The sequence below is a fragment of the Typopeltis vanoorti genome, chromosome 2 (assembly GCF_054136105.1).
Source record: "Typopeltis vanoorti isolate ZY-2024b chromosome 2, IOZ_Tvanoo_1.0, whole genome shotgun sequence".
NCBI lineage: Eukaryota > Metazoa > Arthropoda > Arachnida > Uropygi > Thelyphonidae > Typopeltis > Typopeltis vanoorti.
The window spans coordinates 159,166,536-159,186,706 of record NC_143550.1 but is presented as its reverse complement, the minus strand read 5'-3'; the positions used below and the strand labels follow the sequence as shown (position 1 = coordinate 159,186,706).

Here is a 20,171-nt window from a genome sequence, read left to right as displayed (position 1 = left end):
GAGGTTTACTACTGTCTGGAGCGGTTTTTTTGTGGTTGTGGTTTATTTTTAACCAGGTTGCTGTATTTCTTGACGTGTTTATACCATGCTCCACCACAGCAAATTCAAGAAAGAGAGACTTTTCTTAGAAGCAGCAGCAGCAGCAGCTCTCAGAAACCAACCAAACCTTAATAAATATGGTTGCATTAAGCTTCCGAAGATTTGGGAAACACTCATCACCAGAGGTCCCACCTTACATCCCAGGCCACCTACGACCGCCCTTAGAGGGCACTCCACCTAGATAGGACTTTAGTGTCACCACGTGGTTGGGCTTAGTATTGTAAGATTTGTGTGTGCATGTTACATTAATTGTTTTTGTAATCCCCGTAGATGTTCTAGTGACTAGGACGAAATATAGGAAGTATTAAATTCTATTTTAATTCTTTTTGAGTGTTGTAAAGTATCCATTAAGCCTCTAACATGATGTCCTCACAGCACTTAAGCCTCTACACACGAAAACTGGCCTATAATTAGACACTTTCCGTCTGCTACTGCCCTTATGCAATGGCACTATCTTACCTTCCCTTCCATTCCCTGGACACCTTTCCTGTAGCCAGGCTTTCATTGAAAAGCCAGGTCAAAGGAGCTGTCAGTTCCTTAGCACATTCTCTCAAAACTCGTGGTGAAATACCATCCAGTCCCACAGCTTTACTGGCATCCAGAGTACTCAGTATTTGGAAAACACTCTCCTCCTGCACCTCTAAACCTCGAACCTGCCCTATCCCTCAATGTTGAAAAATTTTTGTAGAAGTTTGATTGCAACACCTGATTTGTTTCCTGGCATTACACTAGCTCCATCAGAACAAATTGCAATGAGATGATTTTTTAAATTATCAGAAAATCCATATGAATTTAAAGTAGCATGTATACATTCAGCTTTGGTATTTTCTAGTTCTGCAAGATCTACAAAAATCATACATGGTTCAGTGAGTTCAACTTGTATGTGAATAACTAAAACACTTTTTTTCTATAATAGCAGACGAATTGACAACATTATCGATTCGTCTGCTATTATAGAAATTTTGCATTTTTTTTCTATTATTTTGGAGAATATTTCTAATTTTATTTGTTTAGAAATATGTTCAACTATTCTAATTCATGAGAATCTGGAATTCAATGAGAATCCTAGATCAATACCATTTTTAATTTGGAGCTCGATTAAATCTGGCAAATCAGACGTTGGTCGGTTTCTCTTCAGCAAACTATAAACTGAATTAAGCATTTTTGAAGTTATCAAAATTTCTCTTTCATTTAGTTTGTCAATTAAATTTTGTAATATAGATTTGCTACATTCTTCATTTATTTTTATGATTTTATTATGAGCAAATGATTCATTATGTGTGGATAACTTTTTACGCAAACATGCGGTTCTTGAGTCTGTAGTGTTTCCATTTGGTTCCATTTTCATTTCTACCCATTCCTTTGATGATAAAACAACTTTTTTCTCCTTCAACACTTAAGTTTTTTACTTAAGTGTTGAAAGAGATACTTGCTTCTCGTTCTAGCAATCAGGTAAATTATTTTCTTTTTCTCCTTCAACTTGATCCATATTCATTGAATCAATGTGTGTATTATCTTCAAACTTCATCTTCGACTTCATTTTCTACAGCAGTAGAATCAGCAGAATCACTTTTCATTATTTTTTTTCCCAAAAAAATTTAATATAATAAATTTCACTGTCTTTTCATGTTTCACAGGTAAAAATACTTTTACAATTATAAAAATAAAATTCGCTGAATCTACAGTTTTTAAATTTAGTATTATTTTTAAATTTTAAACACAAACACAGACAATTGTTATACATCAGTGTACTGAGGAACACAGAACTAATCTCCAGTGGAACAACCCGCTGATGACAGTTTTATGAACATCTGATTGTCTAGTGGTTTTACCATACGATTGCATATTTATTTTCAAACTTTCGTTATAGGGTAGTTGAAACAATAATTCCAAATAATCTATATGCTGCCGAATAGACTAATTTTGGTTAGGTTACCGAACGAGTTTGTGGCTTAATATATTTCAAAAAATTATGTTTTTTTTTTTTTTTTAAATAAAAAGTAAAGAACAAGGGGCTTACAAATTTGAGAAAAATTTAACAAAGACTTGCGCAAGCCCCTTATAGCTCACTACTGTGCATTCCTGACTGTATGCGTGGTCAGTGTTTTTTTACCACTGTACTATCACTGCTTCTTTCATTTAGCAATTTTTCGAAGTAATTACTCCATACTTCAAGGATATCTTTTTCTCCCATTTTCATGTCACATTTTTCACTCTATCTTCTTTTACAGCACTCTTTCCTCCATTTCTAAGCTTCTTCAACAACCTCCAGAATATCTTACCACCTTCTTGATATTTATTTTCTATGTTCTTGCCAAAGTCCTCCCATGACTTTTGTTTAGCGTGTTTTACACAGTGTTTCGCTTTCTTATATTTGTCTCTGTATTCTCTAAGAGGAAAAGCAGACTTATTTGCCAGAAACTTTTGATATGCTTTCTTCTTTTCCTTCACTGCCTCTTTAACTTCCTGTGTCCACCATGGAGTGCTGATCTTCTATCCTTGCAGACAACCTCACCACATGCCTCTCTGGCTGACTCAGTCAGGGTTTTCTTAAAGGTTTGCCACTGAATCTCCAAAGTTGGTTCCTGTTCTCAAACTCTTTCATTTTCTTCTTCAATAATCTTTGTGTATTTTAGTCTACAGTTTACATCTGAGAGCTGCTGAACTTTTATTCACTTAAAAATTTTCCTACATGTTATTCTTTTCAATATGAAATTCAATTTTATCCTGCTCAAGATTAAATAGTGATTGCTTCCAAATTCAAATCCTCTGTGCACTCTGGTGTCCTGCACCAGGGAGAAAACATCACTATCAACAATAGCATAGTCAATGAGACTTTTCTTATTCCTTGCCTCTTCTCTCCATGTGAATTTGTGCACATTTTTATGTTGGAACATGGTGTTAGTAATAACCAGTCCATGTCCTGAGCAGAAATCCAACAGGTATTTGCCATTATTATTAGCTTTGCTCTTTTTTCAAAATTTTCCCAAAATATTTTTGTATGTCTGACAATGATTTCCTACTCTGCTATTCAGCTCCCCAAGAAGGACCAACTTTTCCTTTTTCATTGTGTCAGTTGCTTTTTCTAAAGCATCAAAAAATTCCTCCACTTCTACCTTAGTAGAACCTTCTGCAGGATCATAGGCACAAATAAGTCTCATTGTCCAGTTCCCCATTCTGATATTTGCCAACATCACTCTACTTGAGACTGCCTGCCATTCAAGAAGATTAGCCTCGTATTTTGTGTTGAATACTATGGCTACCCCTTCTTTTCCTTGATTATCATTTACTGAATATAACATTTTGTATTTATTGCTCAGAAAGATCTCACCAGTTTTTGCCTTTTTTGTTTCGGTCACCCCTATTATGTCGATTTGGTACTTATCTAATTCCTCAGCTAGCTCCATTTCTTTACCATTCAGGCGTCTTATGTTGATAGTACCGATCTTTAACTCTGGTGATGTTGAGTTGGGGTGTGTTTTCAGATTTGTTCCAGTAGCTGACTTTTCGCTGTGCACCTGGTTTCCTGGCAAAAACAATGGGGGCCTTATTTAACCGGGCGATGCCCCAGCCGGCATGAAATTTTGTCATGTTGTACCATCATTTTGTATTTTGTTTTAAGCCAATAAGAATACAATTTGGTCGGCTAAATTCCAAATTGTCAGCCCATCCTCGTTCGTTCACTATCTGGGTAGATACCCAACAGGGTGCATCACAAAAAGGTGAGGATTGGACATTAGGTCAGAAGCCCTGGTCAATTCTCCGCATTCCTTTAAAAGCTATGTGGAGGTCTCCTCTCAGTTATACAGCTCAGAGAGATCTCACCAGTTTTTGACTCTTAACCACCCCACAAAAAACTGCATCTAAGCTAAATCCTATTATAATATTATCAGAAAACATATCCACATAAATACTTTTAATATAGGAAAATTGATGGCCTAATCAATAATTTAATGTAAGTGTTTGTTATATTAAAGCTAAGAGCCTAGATTACTACAGCCCTAATTATAATTAACTCTTAGACCAAAACGTTATGTGGGCAGAATATGTGCCATCCATATTCTTGGGATTTTTAGACCACCCTTATTGTTAAGATTAGGTTGGTTGATAAGAATTTCATAGATTGTGATGTAAACAACAGGTGCCTTTCCAGTTATTTCTATGTAAAGTATTCAGGGCATGATCAGAAAAGCCAGATTTACTATAGTTGTTAAATTTTATGTTCCTTTTTTTCGGATAGGAATTGCATCCTGTTTCATCTATAGAGCCAAATTAGAGGTGCAATGAATATAGTATACTCCAGGTGGGTGGCTCATTGGAGGAAGTGGATCCTTGGATGAGTGAATAAGTTCTTAATTTTGCAGGAGGTTTGAAGGTGGCATTTAGGTTGTATTTCTGTACCATTCTGTTTATTTTATCTGATATCTCTTTATTAATGTATGGAATGGCTACAGTTTTATTTGTAATCTGGTTTATTTTTGTTTTTAAGTGGAGTCTTATGAAGAATTTAGTTGATAGTATTTACTATTATTCAGGAAGGTATTACTGATAATTTTTAATTCATGTTTAAGTGCTTGCTCGCTGTAGCAAATCTTTACAGCCCTTTTATTTTAGTGTGTTAATGACACCTAGTTGTTGGGTGGTGGTAAGAGTTTATGCATATATATTGGCCAGTATGTGTAGGCTTAAATTAAATATTGCTTTAATATATTAGAAAAGAGGTGATGTTTCTATAATTTTCTATATAATAGTTTATCATTTTTAGAAGAAAAAAAAAACTTGTTGCCTCTTATCTGTGAAATTAGGGAAAGTTGGAAACAGGCTAATCTACTAATTTCCAAGAAGGTAGAAAGCAAGTCATTCTACTTTCTTAGAGTATGGAAAGCCATTACATGATTTTATTTATTTATTTATTTTTATTTATTTATTTTTTTGTTTTCTACTTTACAGAACTATTTTGTGAATAGAGATATTCATGGTAGTTCTGTAAGTGTTTTTCATGTGTTTACTCGCATGTTCTTGCTTTCCTATGCACAGAATTTATTGTACTATCCACTTTTCTCTCCTTATTACCTGTCCCTACTCTTTCAAAATAAATGATTTCTCTTTCTCTCTCTCTCTCTCTCATGTATTTCACAGATTCATATGTTTAATAATTTGCAGGCTTTCAAAGCAGATCAAGTTTTAGTTTCTGAATCATTTTCTGTGTTTGTAGAAAATTGAACGTCTGTGCTTTGATCAACTTCCATTTCCTCTATTGAATTGTCAATAGTCTCTCTAAATACCTAGCATCACTCAAGTTCATCCCTCCCACTTCCATCCCTCCTTTTCTTTCATCATATTTATCCCAAATAACAACCATTAATAAAGTTTATTATAACCTACTGTATTTCGTAATGGTAACTTGCAGCACCATATAAGAAAACAAAATAAATAAACTCAATATCCAGTACTTTGTTATTTATACACCTCCTAGTGCTCTCAGTGAAAGGCATATAATCAACAAAGTGCTGGATATTGAATTTTGGAAACTCAATTTTGCAAGAGAATGTCATGTCTAGAGTAATAAAACACTGTTTCAAGAAGCTGTCAGTACATTTTTAAGGTTGCATGATCTCACATTGTTGATATAAATTTGACTGATTGAGACAGAAAATAAAAACTGCAGTACTATCATTACACAGAAACAGATGAGGCATTTGATGATGGCATATATAAGTTAGCTGAAAGCATGTTATTTGATTTTACCAAAATTCTGACTCACCACTAGTTTGGGTTCACTAAAACTAATGGACAGAGGGTAAAAACTTCCTGCACTTGGTGATCTGTGACATATTAATTCTTGAATCAGAATTCATACAGGTACTTCCTTCCAGTCATATATGAGCTTGATCATATCACTCAGCATGTACAAGGATGTCATCTATGCCAGCAATAAGATGGGAAATGTCAAAATGGTAGTGAAGTGTGCTACACTGACTTTAAAAAGAAAGAATGCTAGCAAGAAAATGAAGCATAATTAATTGTCATTGCAGAAATCAAAGTGTAAATATTGCTTATGGACCATGCACAAGACATACATAAATATACTTGGGCAGCAAGAGGATGGAAATCAATATTAGATTACTTCATATTAAATGAAAAGACGTCAAAATTTTCACTAGATGTTAGAGTTCACAGAGGATATGAAATAAGCAGTGACCACTTCCTTGTTAAAATAAAATTAAGATTACCACCTAAATGGCTACAAGTAACAAGAACAGAAAGAAAAATTGAAACATTTGTTTATAAAACTAGACTATTGAATGACACAAATATACAATGGCTATATGAACAAAGAATTAACCAGTATCTAGATAAAATAAAACAAAATGAAGAAATAGAAATAGAATGGCTTAATATAAAAACGATACTAAATGCAGCAGCAAATGAAAGCTTAGGAAAGACCAAAAAATTCAATAAAAGAAAAAAACTGAAGATCTGGGATGATACAATCAAAGAAATAATCAAAAAGAAAAAAGAAGCCTATCACAAATATTTAAGCAGTAAAAGATTAGAAGATGAAAGAGAATATAAAAGAATAAGAGCCATAGCTAAAAGAGAAGTCAGAAAAAGACATAGAGAATCATGGAATACATTTGTTTCTAATTTAGAACATTATTTATATAAAATAAGACCCAATGTATATAAGATTTTGAAACACCTAAATGCAGATGCCAAAGAAAACATAAAATTAAACACTGAATTGTAATTAGAAGAATTTCTAAATTACTACACAGAACTGTGGACAGACAAATATTTTAAAAAAGACAACTGGCAAACAATTAACGAAAATGAAAAGGAAATAACTGAAGAAGAATTAGAAATCAGCCTGAAAGAAACAAGAAACGGAAAATCACCTGGAGAAGATAAGCTAGGTTCAGAACTATATAAATACGCAGGAACAAGATTCAAAGGAAGACTCTTATTATTTTTAAATAAAATTTACTCAACTGGTATCCCCCCAATAGAATGGAAAAAAGCAATTGAGATTCCTATCTTTAAGAAAGGTAATAGAGATGACCCTAAAAACTATAGAGGTATGTATACTAAATTCATGTTACAAAATATACAGCAGAATCTTAAATAACAAACTAATGAAATATTCCGAAAACTTTATTCTAGAAGTACAAAATGGATTTAGAAAAGGACGATCATGTATAGACCCAGCCTTCTGCCTAAAATTAATAATAGAGAAAAGAAGAGAATATAATTTAGAAACACATATTGCATTTATTGACTTTGAAAAAGCATTTGACAAAGTTAAAAGAAACATATTATTTAACATATTAAAAGAAAGACAAATACCAAATAATATCCTAAAAGCTGTCACAAGTATATATGAAAATAATCAAATACAAATAAGATTAAATCATGAGCTATCATATACAAGAGAGATAAACCAAGGGGTCCGACAGGGATGTCCCCTCTCAGCAACTCTTTTTAATATCTACTTAAATGAAATAATAATAAAATGGAGTAAAAATTAACATCAAGGAATTAAACTTTCACCTACAGTTAACTTAAACACTCTCCACTTTGCAGATGACCAAATAATAATTACAAATTCTGAAGATAACTTACAGAAAGCTATTTTAAATCTAAATGAGATATTCAAAGATTATGGTATGATAATATCAACGGAAAAATCAAAAACTATGGCCATTAAAGGACAAGATCCAGCAAGAACTAAAATAGTATTAGATAACAAGATCTTAGAACAGGTGAATTCATTTAACTACCTAGGATGTATGATCACTTATGAAAATGAAAAAGATATAAACATAAAAATTGCAAAATATTTAAAAATAACAGGAGTAATTAACTCTATATTTAAACCAAACCTAGTTCAAAAACAAACTAGGCTAAAAGTATACAATACATTAGCCCTACCGGTCTTAATGTATGGAAGCGAAATCTGGACAATAAAACAAAAAGACAAACAAAGATTAACAACAGCAGAAATGAAGTTTATGAGAAAAACTGCAAAGTATACCCTATTCGATCACAAAAGAAACGAAGATATTATGAAAGAATTAAACCAAGAGCCAGTAATTGAAAAAATTAAAAAATATAAACATAGATGGATGGAACACGTTCAAAGAATGAAAACAGAAAGATTACCAAAACAAGCCTTAAAGTACAAGCCATTAGGAAAAAGAAAACCAGGACGTCCTCTTAAACGATTCGACGATGACTTCTAAGGCCGGAACAGGCCATACTAGGCCTAAATCCTTGATACGTATGATGATGATGATGACCATGCACAGCATGAAGACAAAACTATATTCATAGTAGGTGAGGATCATACTTGAATCTCTACACAGAATACCAACTGAACATATGAGCCCTAGATTACTGTTGAAGACCTACAATAAATACTCCAGGATTATAGTGCATTAGGGGGATATACTTTAATTTTCTGTATGAAGTCTGAAAGCTAATCTAGACAAGATTACAGTATCACTTCAACAGATATTGAATCATTAGTTATATTTTCTGACTTGCATAGAACTTGACCAATAGAAGGTGATTTTTACATACTGAGGATTATGAGTGTGCAACTCCCTTGGTAGATCCACATTTATTATTTAGTTATTTATTGTTTTAAAAAAATACTGTATGAAAATTGTCACTCTATAAATATTACATATACAAACATTGAATATACCTATAGTGTACAGACTGCCTCCTGGGAATATTATTATTATTATTACATGACACCTCCAGGAAGTCCAAAGACTCATCGAGGGAGGGCACCTGCTCTACAACTCTCTTTCTTCACCACTCAATCCACCAACTACCACCATCATCTACACCAACACCATCTACTGTCCACCAGCACTATTATTTTTCACAGACAATCACAAACATCCATACCCATGGCAGGATTTGAACCCACAGCCTTTTGACTGGAGAGCGGATATGCTAACCACTCGGCCAACCATGCTGGCTTTTTTTTTTCCTTTTTTTTTTACCAAACTACAAATGAAAAACTTTATTTTTTGTTTACAGATGTATATGAATTTCGTTATTTATATAAAAATAAATTTGTTGTAAATCAGCTTTATATATATAAAATAAAATCTTGTAAAATGGCAATTTGGTTGGCATGTACTACATGTATTAACTCTTTCTTTGTTTTTGCTTTACTCGTGGATTTCAATTTCAATGAAAATTGAAATTATGATAGCAGAAGACTTTAACACAGATATGCCTCATTTTCTAAATTTTAATAACTTAATTAACTCACAGCCGTATATGTATTGCCAGCATGGTTGGCTAAGTAGATGACACCTGTAGGTGTTTGTAAGTTTCTTTAGATGTTAACATGAATTTCATTGCCTAGTGTGATTCCACTACCACTACTTTACTTGGAGGTCTGAAGTAGCTAGAAAAGCTAGAGCAGGGTTCTTCTAAAATTATCTAACTCTCAGCACATCTGTGGTACTCAATGTACAGTAGATTTAGAACATTTTTGGGGTGGTATCCACATAAACACATATACATCCCAAGTGGGCTCCCTGCAGAACATAAACATAACACTGTGCTTTTTCTCTTAGCTTACGTTATCACTTACTTACAGTGTAAAAGTACCACAGTTTCTCAACAACTTATATGTTTCAATCATATCAGTCCTACATTTTCTTCTGTCTTCCAAAGTCCTGATGTTATTTTATTTACCTTTATATCATTCCAGATGTTTACTCATTCCCCACAAAATCTGGGTGACCAGATCTGCACATAACAGTACAGATGTAGACTTGTCACCCATCACCTCCAAGATCTCTTGCCTCCTCCACTTCCTCTGTATCATCCCATAAATAGAATACATGGGCATTCATCCCTGTAAAGTTCTGGGATCTGAAGGTAAAGATAAAGGAGATCTGAAGCAATCAAGGTTTTGACCACTTTTGGCTGAAGAAATACAAATTGTCTATAATTTGATGCTTCCATTTTGGCACCCCTTTATGATTTATTATTATCATTATTTGACACCTCCAGGGAGTCCAAAGACTCATCGGGGGGAGAGCACCTGCTCTACAACTGCTTCCACCACTCATTCACTAATTATCCACCAACTGACTGCAACTATCTCAACACCATCTACCGCCGACCACCACCACCACTAGTTTTCCCACAATCACAAACATCCATGCCCACGGTGGTATTTGAACCCGCAGTCTTTTGGCTGGAGAGCGGATATGCTAACCACTCAGCCAGCCATTTAATACTCTCATAACTTCTTTATGAAAATATTAGGAAAATGTAAGTTACCAGGTTTGACTGCTTGCATTAAACAAACATGTCAGTGATTCTGTCTGTTCCTTGATGCATTTTCTTAAAATGTGGCACAATCTCACTCAATTCTACTGCTCCATTTAAGTATACAGAATTGCTACTCTGAATACATCTGTTTCATTTACTTGCAGTTCAGTCAGCCTATCTAAAACATTTCACAGAACTGCCATTCCATTCATCAAGGTTCTGAATGGGCCCTTATGTGTCCATAACCATCAAAGATATCCTTGGATTCCTATGCCTGCCTTAGCAATACATATAGAGTATTCTCAGTCACTTTTTCTTTGCTTTCTCCAATCATAAATTTGTTTATGTGCTTACTAAGTTATCATATTTGCTACCATGTATACATAATATGTACAGACATTTTTTTTTTACTTAAATGTAAAATTGACTGTCTTGTTTTATTGTTTTGTAGGTTGAAGATTCTCTCAAAAAGCCTGATGAAGGTGGATCAAACATCCGTATAATATACAATAATTTGACATGGCCAGAAAATTCTACTTTTCTAGTTAAGAATACAAAAGATGGAGCACTTAAATATTCACTGACACCTCTAAATGTATCTAATGAAATCATAATTACAGGATATGTAGAAGCAACATCTTCCAAGTGAGTTTCAATACCACTTTTTGAAATTAATAGTGATTAAATTTTTTTAATTATCTTAAAGTTCTTGAAATAATTTTAATATGGCACCAGCCTGGTATTTCATTAAAAGATTGAATATTTATTTATAATTTAAGATAATAAATTTAAGATAAAAAAAAAAAACCTTTTGTATTATAGTGGCTTATGTCAAATACAACAGCTTACCTAGCCTACACTGTATCCTGCAACATCTGTAAAAATGCTCAAATCCAAAAATGACTTGGAAATGAACAGATACAGAAAACATTCTTCCTGCTCAAATGGCAGTTGAGCATTTAAACCCTTTCCAAGGATATTGGGTGCAAGAACTTCTACTATTCCACACTTCGACCTCTCTCTCTCCTTACTTCGGCGATGTAACATTATTTAAATTAAGGGGATATTAAATCCCACATTATTTCAAAGCCGAATAAGAAACTCAAAGATCGGAATCAAGGAGTCAATCAGAATCAATAATGTGAGATTTAATATTCCCTTAATTTAAATAATGTTACATCGCCGAAGTGAAGCCTATTGGCTCTTTTATTTAAGTAATTTATGGGTGCACCTTTTTGACAACTCCTATAGCAAAGTACATAAGTTCTTTTTGCTATGACGTCAGTATTACCTGGTCTACCTACTCACTGATGAGACCTCAATAAAGGTTGAAACTGGTCTGGGTAGTGACTTTCTACTATAATGTATAACATCATACATCTCCTAGGAGATGTGTTTTACATTATAGGTAATACTAAGAATAGTGATCAGAACTTTACCCACCTTTGCAATGAGTTGCCCTAGTGTTGAACTGCGTGCTTTAGCTGACGCTACAATCCACTGAAACTTCTATAGTTTACTATATTCGGCACGAAACTCCTTGATTCCGATCTTTGAGTTTCTTATTCGGCTTTGAAATAATGTTGGATTTATTATCCCCTTAATTTAAATAATGGTGAGTGTATGGTGGGCTGTCCACTGCAGGTAGCACTTGCAGTTGACTCCCTGCGCTTCCATCTCAGTATGGTATCAATGATTGTTGACCTGGGATGGCCCAGTTTGTCAACAATTTGCTGAACAGATAGGCTTGAAACATGACATCCTATCACAAAGCCTCTTTCAAACTCTGTTAATTCACTTCTCACAAAGCCTCTTTCAAACTCTGTCGATTTACTTCTCATAGCTATTTCATCTAGACACAGTTGCACTGACTTGGAAGCATCATATTCCTCCAATTTATATTAACTATGAACATGTAACTCGTTACATGGCGTGATACACCTTGCCCATGGGGGGGGGGGATATCTGTTGACTTCTTTCCAAGCAGTATATGCAACTTTCCTTCATGGGTTGAAACTTCTTTTTTGAGTGGCTGTACTATGGAACCACTGTCAATCTTTATACTTATTTTCCTTCTTGCCATTGCAGCAAAATTTTGTGTTATTGGAAGTTTTTTCCCACTTGGTTAGACCAAAAGAAATTAGTTTAATCCTTTATCCAAGTATAAGCAAACAAAGTTTGTGCCTGAAGTATCTTCAGGACTGAGGCAACTCGTGGTAAAGGTGGACCAAGTTCTCATCACTCCTTGTCTTAGTATCTCCCATAATGCAAAGCACACCTTGCAGACATGTATAATTCTATGCATTAAGGGAAGGGCCACTAACTACCCAGATCGGTTTTGACCTTTATTGAGTTCTCATCAGTGGGAGCCAGACCCAGAGGTAGTGATAATAATAATAATAAGGTGAGACACCTTTTGGCAACTTGTGTAGGTAAATATGACTTCTCCATTGCTTCCTCCATAGTATCACCATTTCTGGGTCTGACTCCCACTGACAAGACCTCAATAAAGGGCAAAACTGGTTGGAAGCTTGGGTGATGAATGGCAATGCTGTAGCTATGAAGTTAACTGAGGCACGGCTGTTGCTGTTACCCCTCAGATGAGATATGAGCAAATGAGCAGCTCTGATCTGTGGTGGGGTGAGCCTGCCACAGTGTAGAGCCAACTGGTTCTGAGAGCTCTTCTCAGTGGCAGGGTGAGCCTGTTACTGAGGGGAACAATGCTGAGTTTTTGGAGTTTGACCTGTACTTGAACATTCAGTAAAGGTCAAAACCAGTCTTGGTATTGGCCCTTCCCTTAATGCATAGAATTATACATGTCATCGAGGTGATGTGCTTTGCATTATGGGAGATATTAAAACAAGGAGTGATGAGAGCTTGGTTCACCTTTACCACGAGTTGCCTCAGTCCTGAAGATACTTCAGGTGCAAACTTTATTTGCTTACACTTGGATAAAGGATTAAACTAAATTTATTATTTTCTGTTATCATTTTCATTACTTTAGTATGCTTCCTAAAATATATCTTAAAGAAGCCTAAGATTTTAGAAGATACATTTTAGGAAGCATCAACTGTGATAATTGAAGTTACACCACACAGCAGATAATTTATTTCTATTTTTTTAATTTCAACTCTATACACGAGAGAATACAAAACCTATAGAACATCAGTGACGTGTGGTCGAGAGTTAAAAATTTAGGATATGTTTGTGTTGTGTATTTTTGTGTTTCTTGAATAGCTGAAGTATAAGATAGGAGAATTGCATGAACACGACTGTTCCAAAGGACAGAGAATGGAATGAAAATGGTGGAGGAGGAGGAGAGAAGTTGACTTGAAAGCTATTTGTTCTAATTGAAATTAATTTAGGTGATTCTAATGTATTTTGAGGTAGTAATTCCAAGTAATCTAAAAAAAAAATAAATAAATAAAAAATTCATCATCATCATCATCAAATTCCTGCCATGTACCCTCAAGGGGGGTGTACAGGATATGATAGTACTGCATTAAAAATTTACATCATTATTAATTTCCTATCTACAATTTTCCTCCAAATCAGTCTGTTACTTGTCAAGTATCCAACATTATCAGATCTTATATTTCTCTCGTCTAAGGCACTTTGTACTGTATCAATCCACCTATATCTTGGTCTTCCTCTGGGTCATTTTCCTGCCAACCTGACAGAGAACACTTGTTTTGCTAATCTTTCCTCGCCCATTCTGTTTAAGTGACCATACCACCTGAGATTAGCTCTGCTAACGCATTCCTGGATGCTGACAATGTCAAGTTCTTTCCTAATATCCTCATTTTTAATATGATATTGCCATTGATGCCATCTGTTCTCTAATCTTCCTCAGGACTCTGATATCTGCAGTCTCTAGTCTTTGGTCAAGTGTTTTACTTCTGACCTAGCTCTCAGATCCATAAGTTAAAAATGGTTTGAACACTGTCTTGTATACAGCTAATTTAGTGTTCCTACTAATTTCTCTCTTATTCCATATGAATTTATTCAGTTGACTTCCTACCATACCAGCTTTATTGATCCTGTTGCCTATTTCCATATTTAATTTACCATCTTCAGTAAAAATCGTGCCTAAGTAGCTGAAATGTTTTACTTGTTCCACAGGTTCTCCATTCACAACGCAGTTGATATTTTCAACGATTCTGCCTATTTTCATTGTCTTTTTATTGTTGACCTTCATACCATATATACAGTTTAATCAGGGAATTTCATAGATTTGTAGCGAATTTATTTAAAAGTATAACATCATCTGCATAAAGCAAAGAGCTGACATTAACATCTCCAATTTTGATATCATGTTTAATACCAATTTCCTTCATAATGTGATCCATGTAGATAATGAATAACTCAGAGGATAATGTACATCCTTGTCTGATGCCAGATTTAACATTAAACCATCTTCCTGTATTTCCTCCAATTCTAACTGCTGACTTACAACTCAAATAAAGACTAAGTATTGCTTGATATAATGCCCCACTGACACCATACAACTGTAGCATTTTGAATAGTTTCTCTCTCTCTCTTGGCACATTTTCATATGCCTTTTCCAGATCGAAAAAACTCAAATACAGATTTGTTATATTCCCATGCTTTCTCAACTATTTGTCATAAAGTGAAGATCTGATCCTTTTAGCCTCTATTTGGCCTGAATCCAGCTTGTTCTTCACCAAGCTTTATTTTTTCCACAATTCTTCTCAAGCGTTTCTCAAGTATACTTGCATAAATGTTACCAGCAACACTCAGTAGGGAAATACCTCTGTAATTCTCATATTCAGTTTTATTTCCCTTTTTTATATATGCGTACTATAAGAGCTCTACTCGAATCATCAGGAATTCTTCCCTGTGTCCAGACCTTCTGAACTATGCAGTGCAGCCACTGTAAGACTTTTATACCACCATACTTCAGCATTTCTGGTTGAATATCATCTACTCCTGCTGCCTTTCCACATTTCAAGCCTTTGATGGCTTTTTTCTACTTCAAGTATGGATATGTATTCCTGACTCTATGCCTGTTCAGGAATACAGTGTTTTTTACCACCGTGCTGTCATCACTGCTTGTTTCATTAACAATTTTTCAAATTAATTACTCCATATCATCAAGGATATCTTTTTCTCCCATTTTCATGTCACCTTTATCATCTCTAACTCCTTTTACAGCACTCTTTCCTCCATTTCTAAGCTTCTTCAACAACCTCTAGAATATCTTACCACCTTCTTGATATTTATTTTCTATGTTCTTGTCAAAGTCCTCCCATGACTTTTGTTTAGCTAGTTTTATACAGTGTTTAGCTTTCTTATGTTTGTCTCTGTATTCTCTAAGAGCACAAGCTGACTTATTTGCCAGGAACTTTTGATATGCTTTCTTCTTTTCCTTCTCTGCCTTTTTAACTTCCTGTGTCCACCATGGAGTTCTGATTTTCCTATTCTTGCAGACAACCTCGCCACTTGCCTCTCTGGCTGAATCAATCAGATCAGGGTTTTCTTCAAGGCTTGCCACCGAATCTCCAAGGTTTGGTTCCTGTTCTCAAACTCTTTCATTTTTTCTTCAATAATCTTTGTGTATTTTAGTCTACAGTTCACATCTGAGAGGTGCTCAACTTTTATTCACTTTAAAACTTTCTATCGTTTTGTTATTTTAAATATGAAATTCAATTTTAATCTGCTCAAGAGTAAATGGTGATCACTTCCAATTTTAAAATCCTCTGTGCACTCTAGTGTCCTGCACTAGTGAGAAAACATCACTATCAACAATAACATAGTCAATGAGACTTTCCTTATTCCTCACCTCTTCTCTCCATGTGAATTTGTGCACATTTTTATGTTGGAATGGTGTTAGTAATAACCAGTCCATGTCCTGAGCAGAAATCCAACAGATATTTGCTATTATTATTAGCTTTGCTCTTTTCTCCAAATTTTCCCAAAATATTTTTGTATGTCTGACAATCATTTCTTACTCTGCTATTTAGATCCCCAACAAGGACCAACTTTTCCCTTTAATATATTGTTCCTTTTATATTCGCTACTATAATATCTCTTTTAATATATTTGTTGCTTCTCATCAAGATTGTTCTTTCATGACTTTTTTTTTTTTAAGTCTGACTTAGTCCTCCTTACCATGGTTGTCATTCTCTTGGTCTGCATTGAGACCATGAGTACTGGTCTTGAATTCTTTCCATGGTATATTAGCAGATCATTCTTGCAACAATTCCTGTACATTTTCTTTTTCATGATTTTTGATTTTCCTCATCCATTTAACATGTCTGTGAATTATCCTCCTTACTCAGAGAATGTAGCTTTGATATTCATTTCTTCAAGCATGAGGAAGCAGCATTACACCTTTATCTACTTCTTTTGACTATTTCTTGCCCATTGCTGTTTCCTTTACCATGCAGTAGTTTGACATTTTTGGTGTAATTAATATATTTTGACTGAATTCTCTGTAAGAAATATTCAATCTTTTGGGATTAGCAAATTCTTGTATACAGATCAAAATAAAATTTATTCAGATTTTGCAAAAGCGTTTGACAATTTGTCAAATGACAAGCTGATAAGTAAATTGGTCTAGATGGACTTTGTAGATACTGGGTTATAGATCTGCTATGGCCTCTGAATAACCCACTGTCCTTAAGTCTTGCTTCATCAGCAACTTGCAGCAAATTTCCATTATGATAATGTTTATATCGTAATGCAACAACACTCATTGACATTTGCCTATATAATCAGTCTGTGAGGATTTTTTTTTAATTAAAAAATGGTTTTAGGAGAAATCTGAATGTTAATATGCAGTTGTTTGCCGACAGTACCAAGTTGGAGAGAGCTATGAGGAGTGGAGCAGATGTTGTGGGTTTGCAACTGGGCTTTGAGTGCACTGGTTGAATCAGTAAGTCAGTGGGAGTGACCAGTTCAGTGATACAAAGTGTAAGGTTTTAAAATTTGGGAAGCAAAGATGGGATGCAGAGTATACATCATCATCATCATCAAATTCCTGCCATGTACCCTCAAGGGGTGTACAGGATATGATAGTACTACATGAAAAAAATTACATCATTATTAACTTCCTATCTACAATTTTCCTCCAAATCAGTCTGTTACTTGTCAACACTCCAATATTATCAGATCTTATATTTCTATCGTCTAAAGCACTTTGTACCGTATCAATCCACCTATATCTTGGTCTTCCGCTCGGTCGTTTTCCTGCCAACCTGGCAGAAAACACTTGTTTTGCTAAGTATACAATGCAGAGTATACAATTGGTGAAAATATCTTAGAGAAGGTGGGGGAGATGAGGGATCTGGGAGTGATTGTGGATAAAGACCTAAAATTTCATGGACACATTGCTAAAATTGTGAGTACAGCATTATTGTAATTATTGCAGTGATTCAGAGGACACTAGTGCGTAGAATTAAGAATGTTGTTGGTCCATTGTATAAGGCTTTGATCAGACTGCATATGGATTACACAGATTTGGTCACCTGTGTTTCAAAAAGATGAAGAAATATTGGAAAGGGGCTAGAGATGGTTGACAAAGGTGGTTTCTGGTCTTTGGAATGTTGGGTATGAAGACAGATTGAGGATGTAAGATGCAAAGACTGGTGGATAGGAGGAAGATGTGATGAGACATAAGTTGCTAAGGGATTAACCACGCTACCGCATCAAAGTTATCATGGATGCAAAATTCATATAAAAATTGTAATACTATTGATATTACCTTTAAATATATAATGGATACGAAGCTTATGAGGATACGTATTTGATCCATAATGGCCGGTAAGGTGGTTAATGTGGAAGAGATTTACATAGAATTAGGGTATACAGGAGAAGAATGAAGTCATCTGTGGAAGCTGTATAAGAAGGCTGTGAGCAAGGGGTATGCAGAGCAGTTTTTTGCATGGAGAGTGGCAGGTGACTGGAATGCATTCTCCAATAGTGTGTGGTTAGTGCAGAGATGGTGAATAATATAAGTCATGGTATGATGTGACAGTGGGACCTCCTGTGATGAGTCTTTTGACTCCATGGAGGTCTGATGATGATGATAATTTTCAGGTCCACAGGCTTAACATATATAAGTTTGTTTTTGTTTTAGTTCATATAATGAAATGTATGCCATTAAAGTCATGTTTTTTTTTTATAAATTTTTGAATGTAAAATAAAACATGTAAAAAAACAAATTGCATACTGATATTTTTCTAGTTATGCGATTTACCTACCAGTGAATAGCACGACTCATAAAACTGATGCAGTAGGACATTCCTTTAAGATGAGCATGGGTGGAAGCTACATCATTGTTTTATCTACTTCATCAAATGGTACACTGGTAAGTTATTTTAGTAAATAGTTTTTAAGTTTTGCAGAAATGAAAACTCTAGTTTCCAGAAGATATTTAAGCTGGTCTCCCTAGATGAGACTGGCTAACCGACTTCATGTGAGGAATTCATGTATTTCTCTGTCAAGAAATTCCATAGGATTTATATGTATATGTATTTCTCTGTCAAGAAATTCCATAGGATTTATATGTTCTTAGTTCTCAATCAAAGGGCATGGTCATTTTTTGACTTTTTTTACTGAGGGACTAACTGTGTGTGTGTGTGTGTATCAAGGACATATATTCAGGGTGTATATTCTGTGGATATGTATCTAGCACACCCACAGAATAGCAGTATCACCAATATTATATTTTTGCATCTATTCCTGTTGAGGACTACCCTAATTGTTTCCTGGCTTTGCATGATTTCTAAAATTAAACACAATATGCTAATACTTCATGGAGAAGATACTTTTCGACTGTAAACATTGCATCACATTCACATTAATAGCCCGAGTGTGCAGTCACAAATTTGAGTCCTTTGAACAGATGTATAGATGGTCTAGCCAGTCAAGTTCTTAGCATTCCAGTGATTTTAACCATCCAGAAGGCAAGACAGGGGGGGAGGGGGAAGGAGTGTGCACCGAGACAATAGCACCCATAAATCAGTGGCTGTGATTGGTTATTGTGTCAACCAATCCATGTGAATGTTGTCATTTGTCATGAGGGTCACCAATGGAATATGGTTTTTTTACATTTAGCTATCTGTTATGATATTAAATAGAATGTCATAAGAAGTGAAGTGTCAGTGGTTGAAGTTTGGGAAATAATTTTCTTTCTATTTTAAGTGCATCTTTTTTATGCATAAAGAATTCAATGCATTTGTTGACTAGATCAGAATGTTTTGTGTTGAGATGTCAGGTAAGTTGCGAGGTAAGTCAGGCTTCATAGCTTCATTTCTCAGAACAGTAGCACAATGACACATTGAAGTTGTGGCAATTGGTCAGTGTCAGGGCATTGTATGAAACCAATTTTTAAATAGTTGTCCATGTACTTACAAGTGAATGCAGATTTTTTCTTCTGTGTGCTGGTAGTTTTCCCTTCCTCTTGTATATCTTAGAGATTGCTCCGTAGACTTGATCTGGATGAATCATTATTTGTTGCATCACAAACACCTTCAATAAGAGATTTCTTAACACCAAAATTAAACAAAGTCCCCTATCTCTTATTCATATTAAAATTTAAATCTGTAGGCCTATTACTTTTAAAAAAATCACGGCACTTGGGTTTCAAAACAAGCACTTACACATTGGAATGTGAACTTGCAAAGAAACAGTATTTAATATTACTAGATTTGAGAATTGGATACAGACTCTCTTGATCTTCAATTTCAGTGGAAAAATTTTCTTTGTACTTCTTTTCTGATTGGTCACTGACATTTGCA

General features: G+C 34.7%; 1 protein-coding gene across 4 annotated transcripts in view; it reads left to right on the top strand.

Moving 5' to 3' along the window:
- LOC150109570 (solute carrier family 15 member 1) overlaps positions 1 to 20,171 on the top strand; it is a 440,305-nt gene that overhangs the window by 377,250 nt on the left and 42,884 nt on the right. For all 4 annotated transcript variants that reach the window (XM_090409050.1, XM_090409043.1, XM_090409063.1 and 1 more), the window contains 2 exons: positions 10,859 to 11,052; positions 18,616 to 18,739. In XM_090409050.1, the coding sequence (XP_090265176.1) occupies positions 10,859 to 11,052; positions 18,616 to 18,739 (318 nt within the window). The remainder of the gene's footprint in view (positions 1 to 10,858; positions 11,053 to 18,615; positions 18,740 to 20,171) is intronic.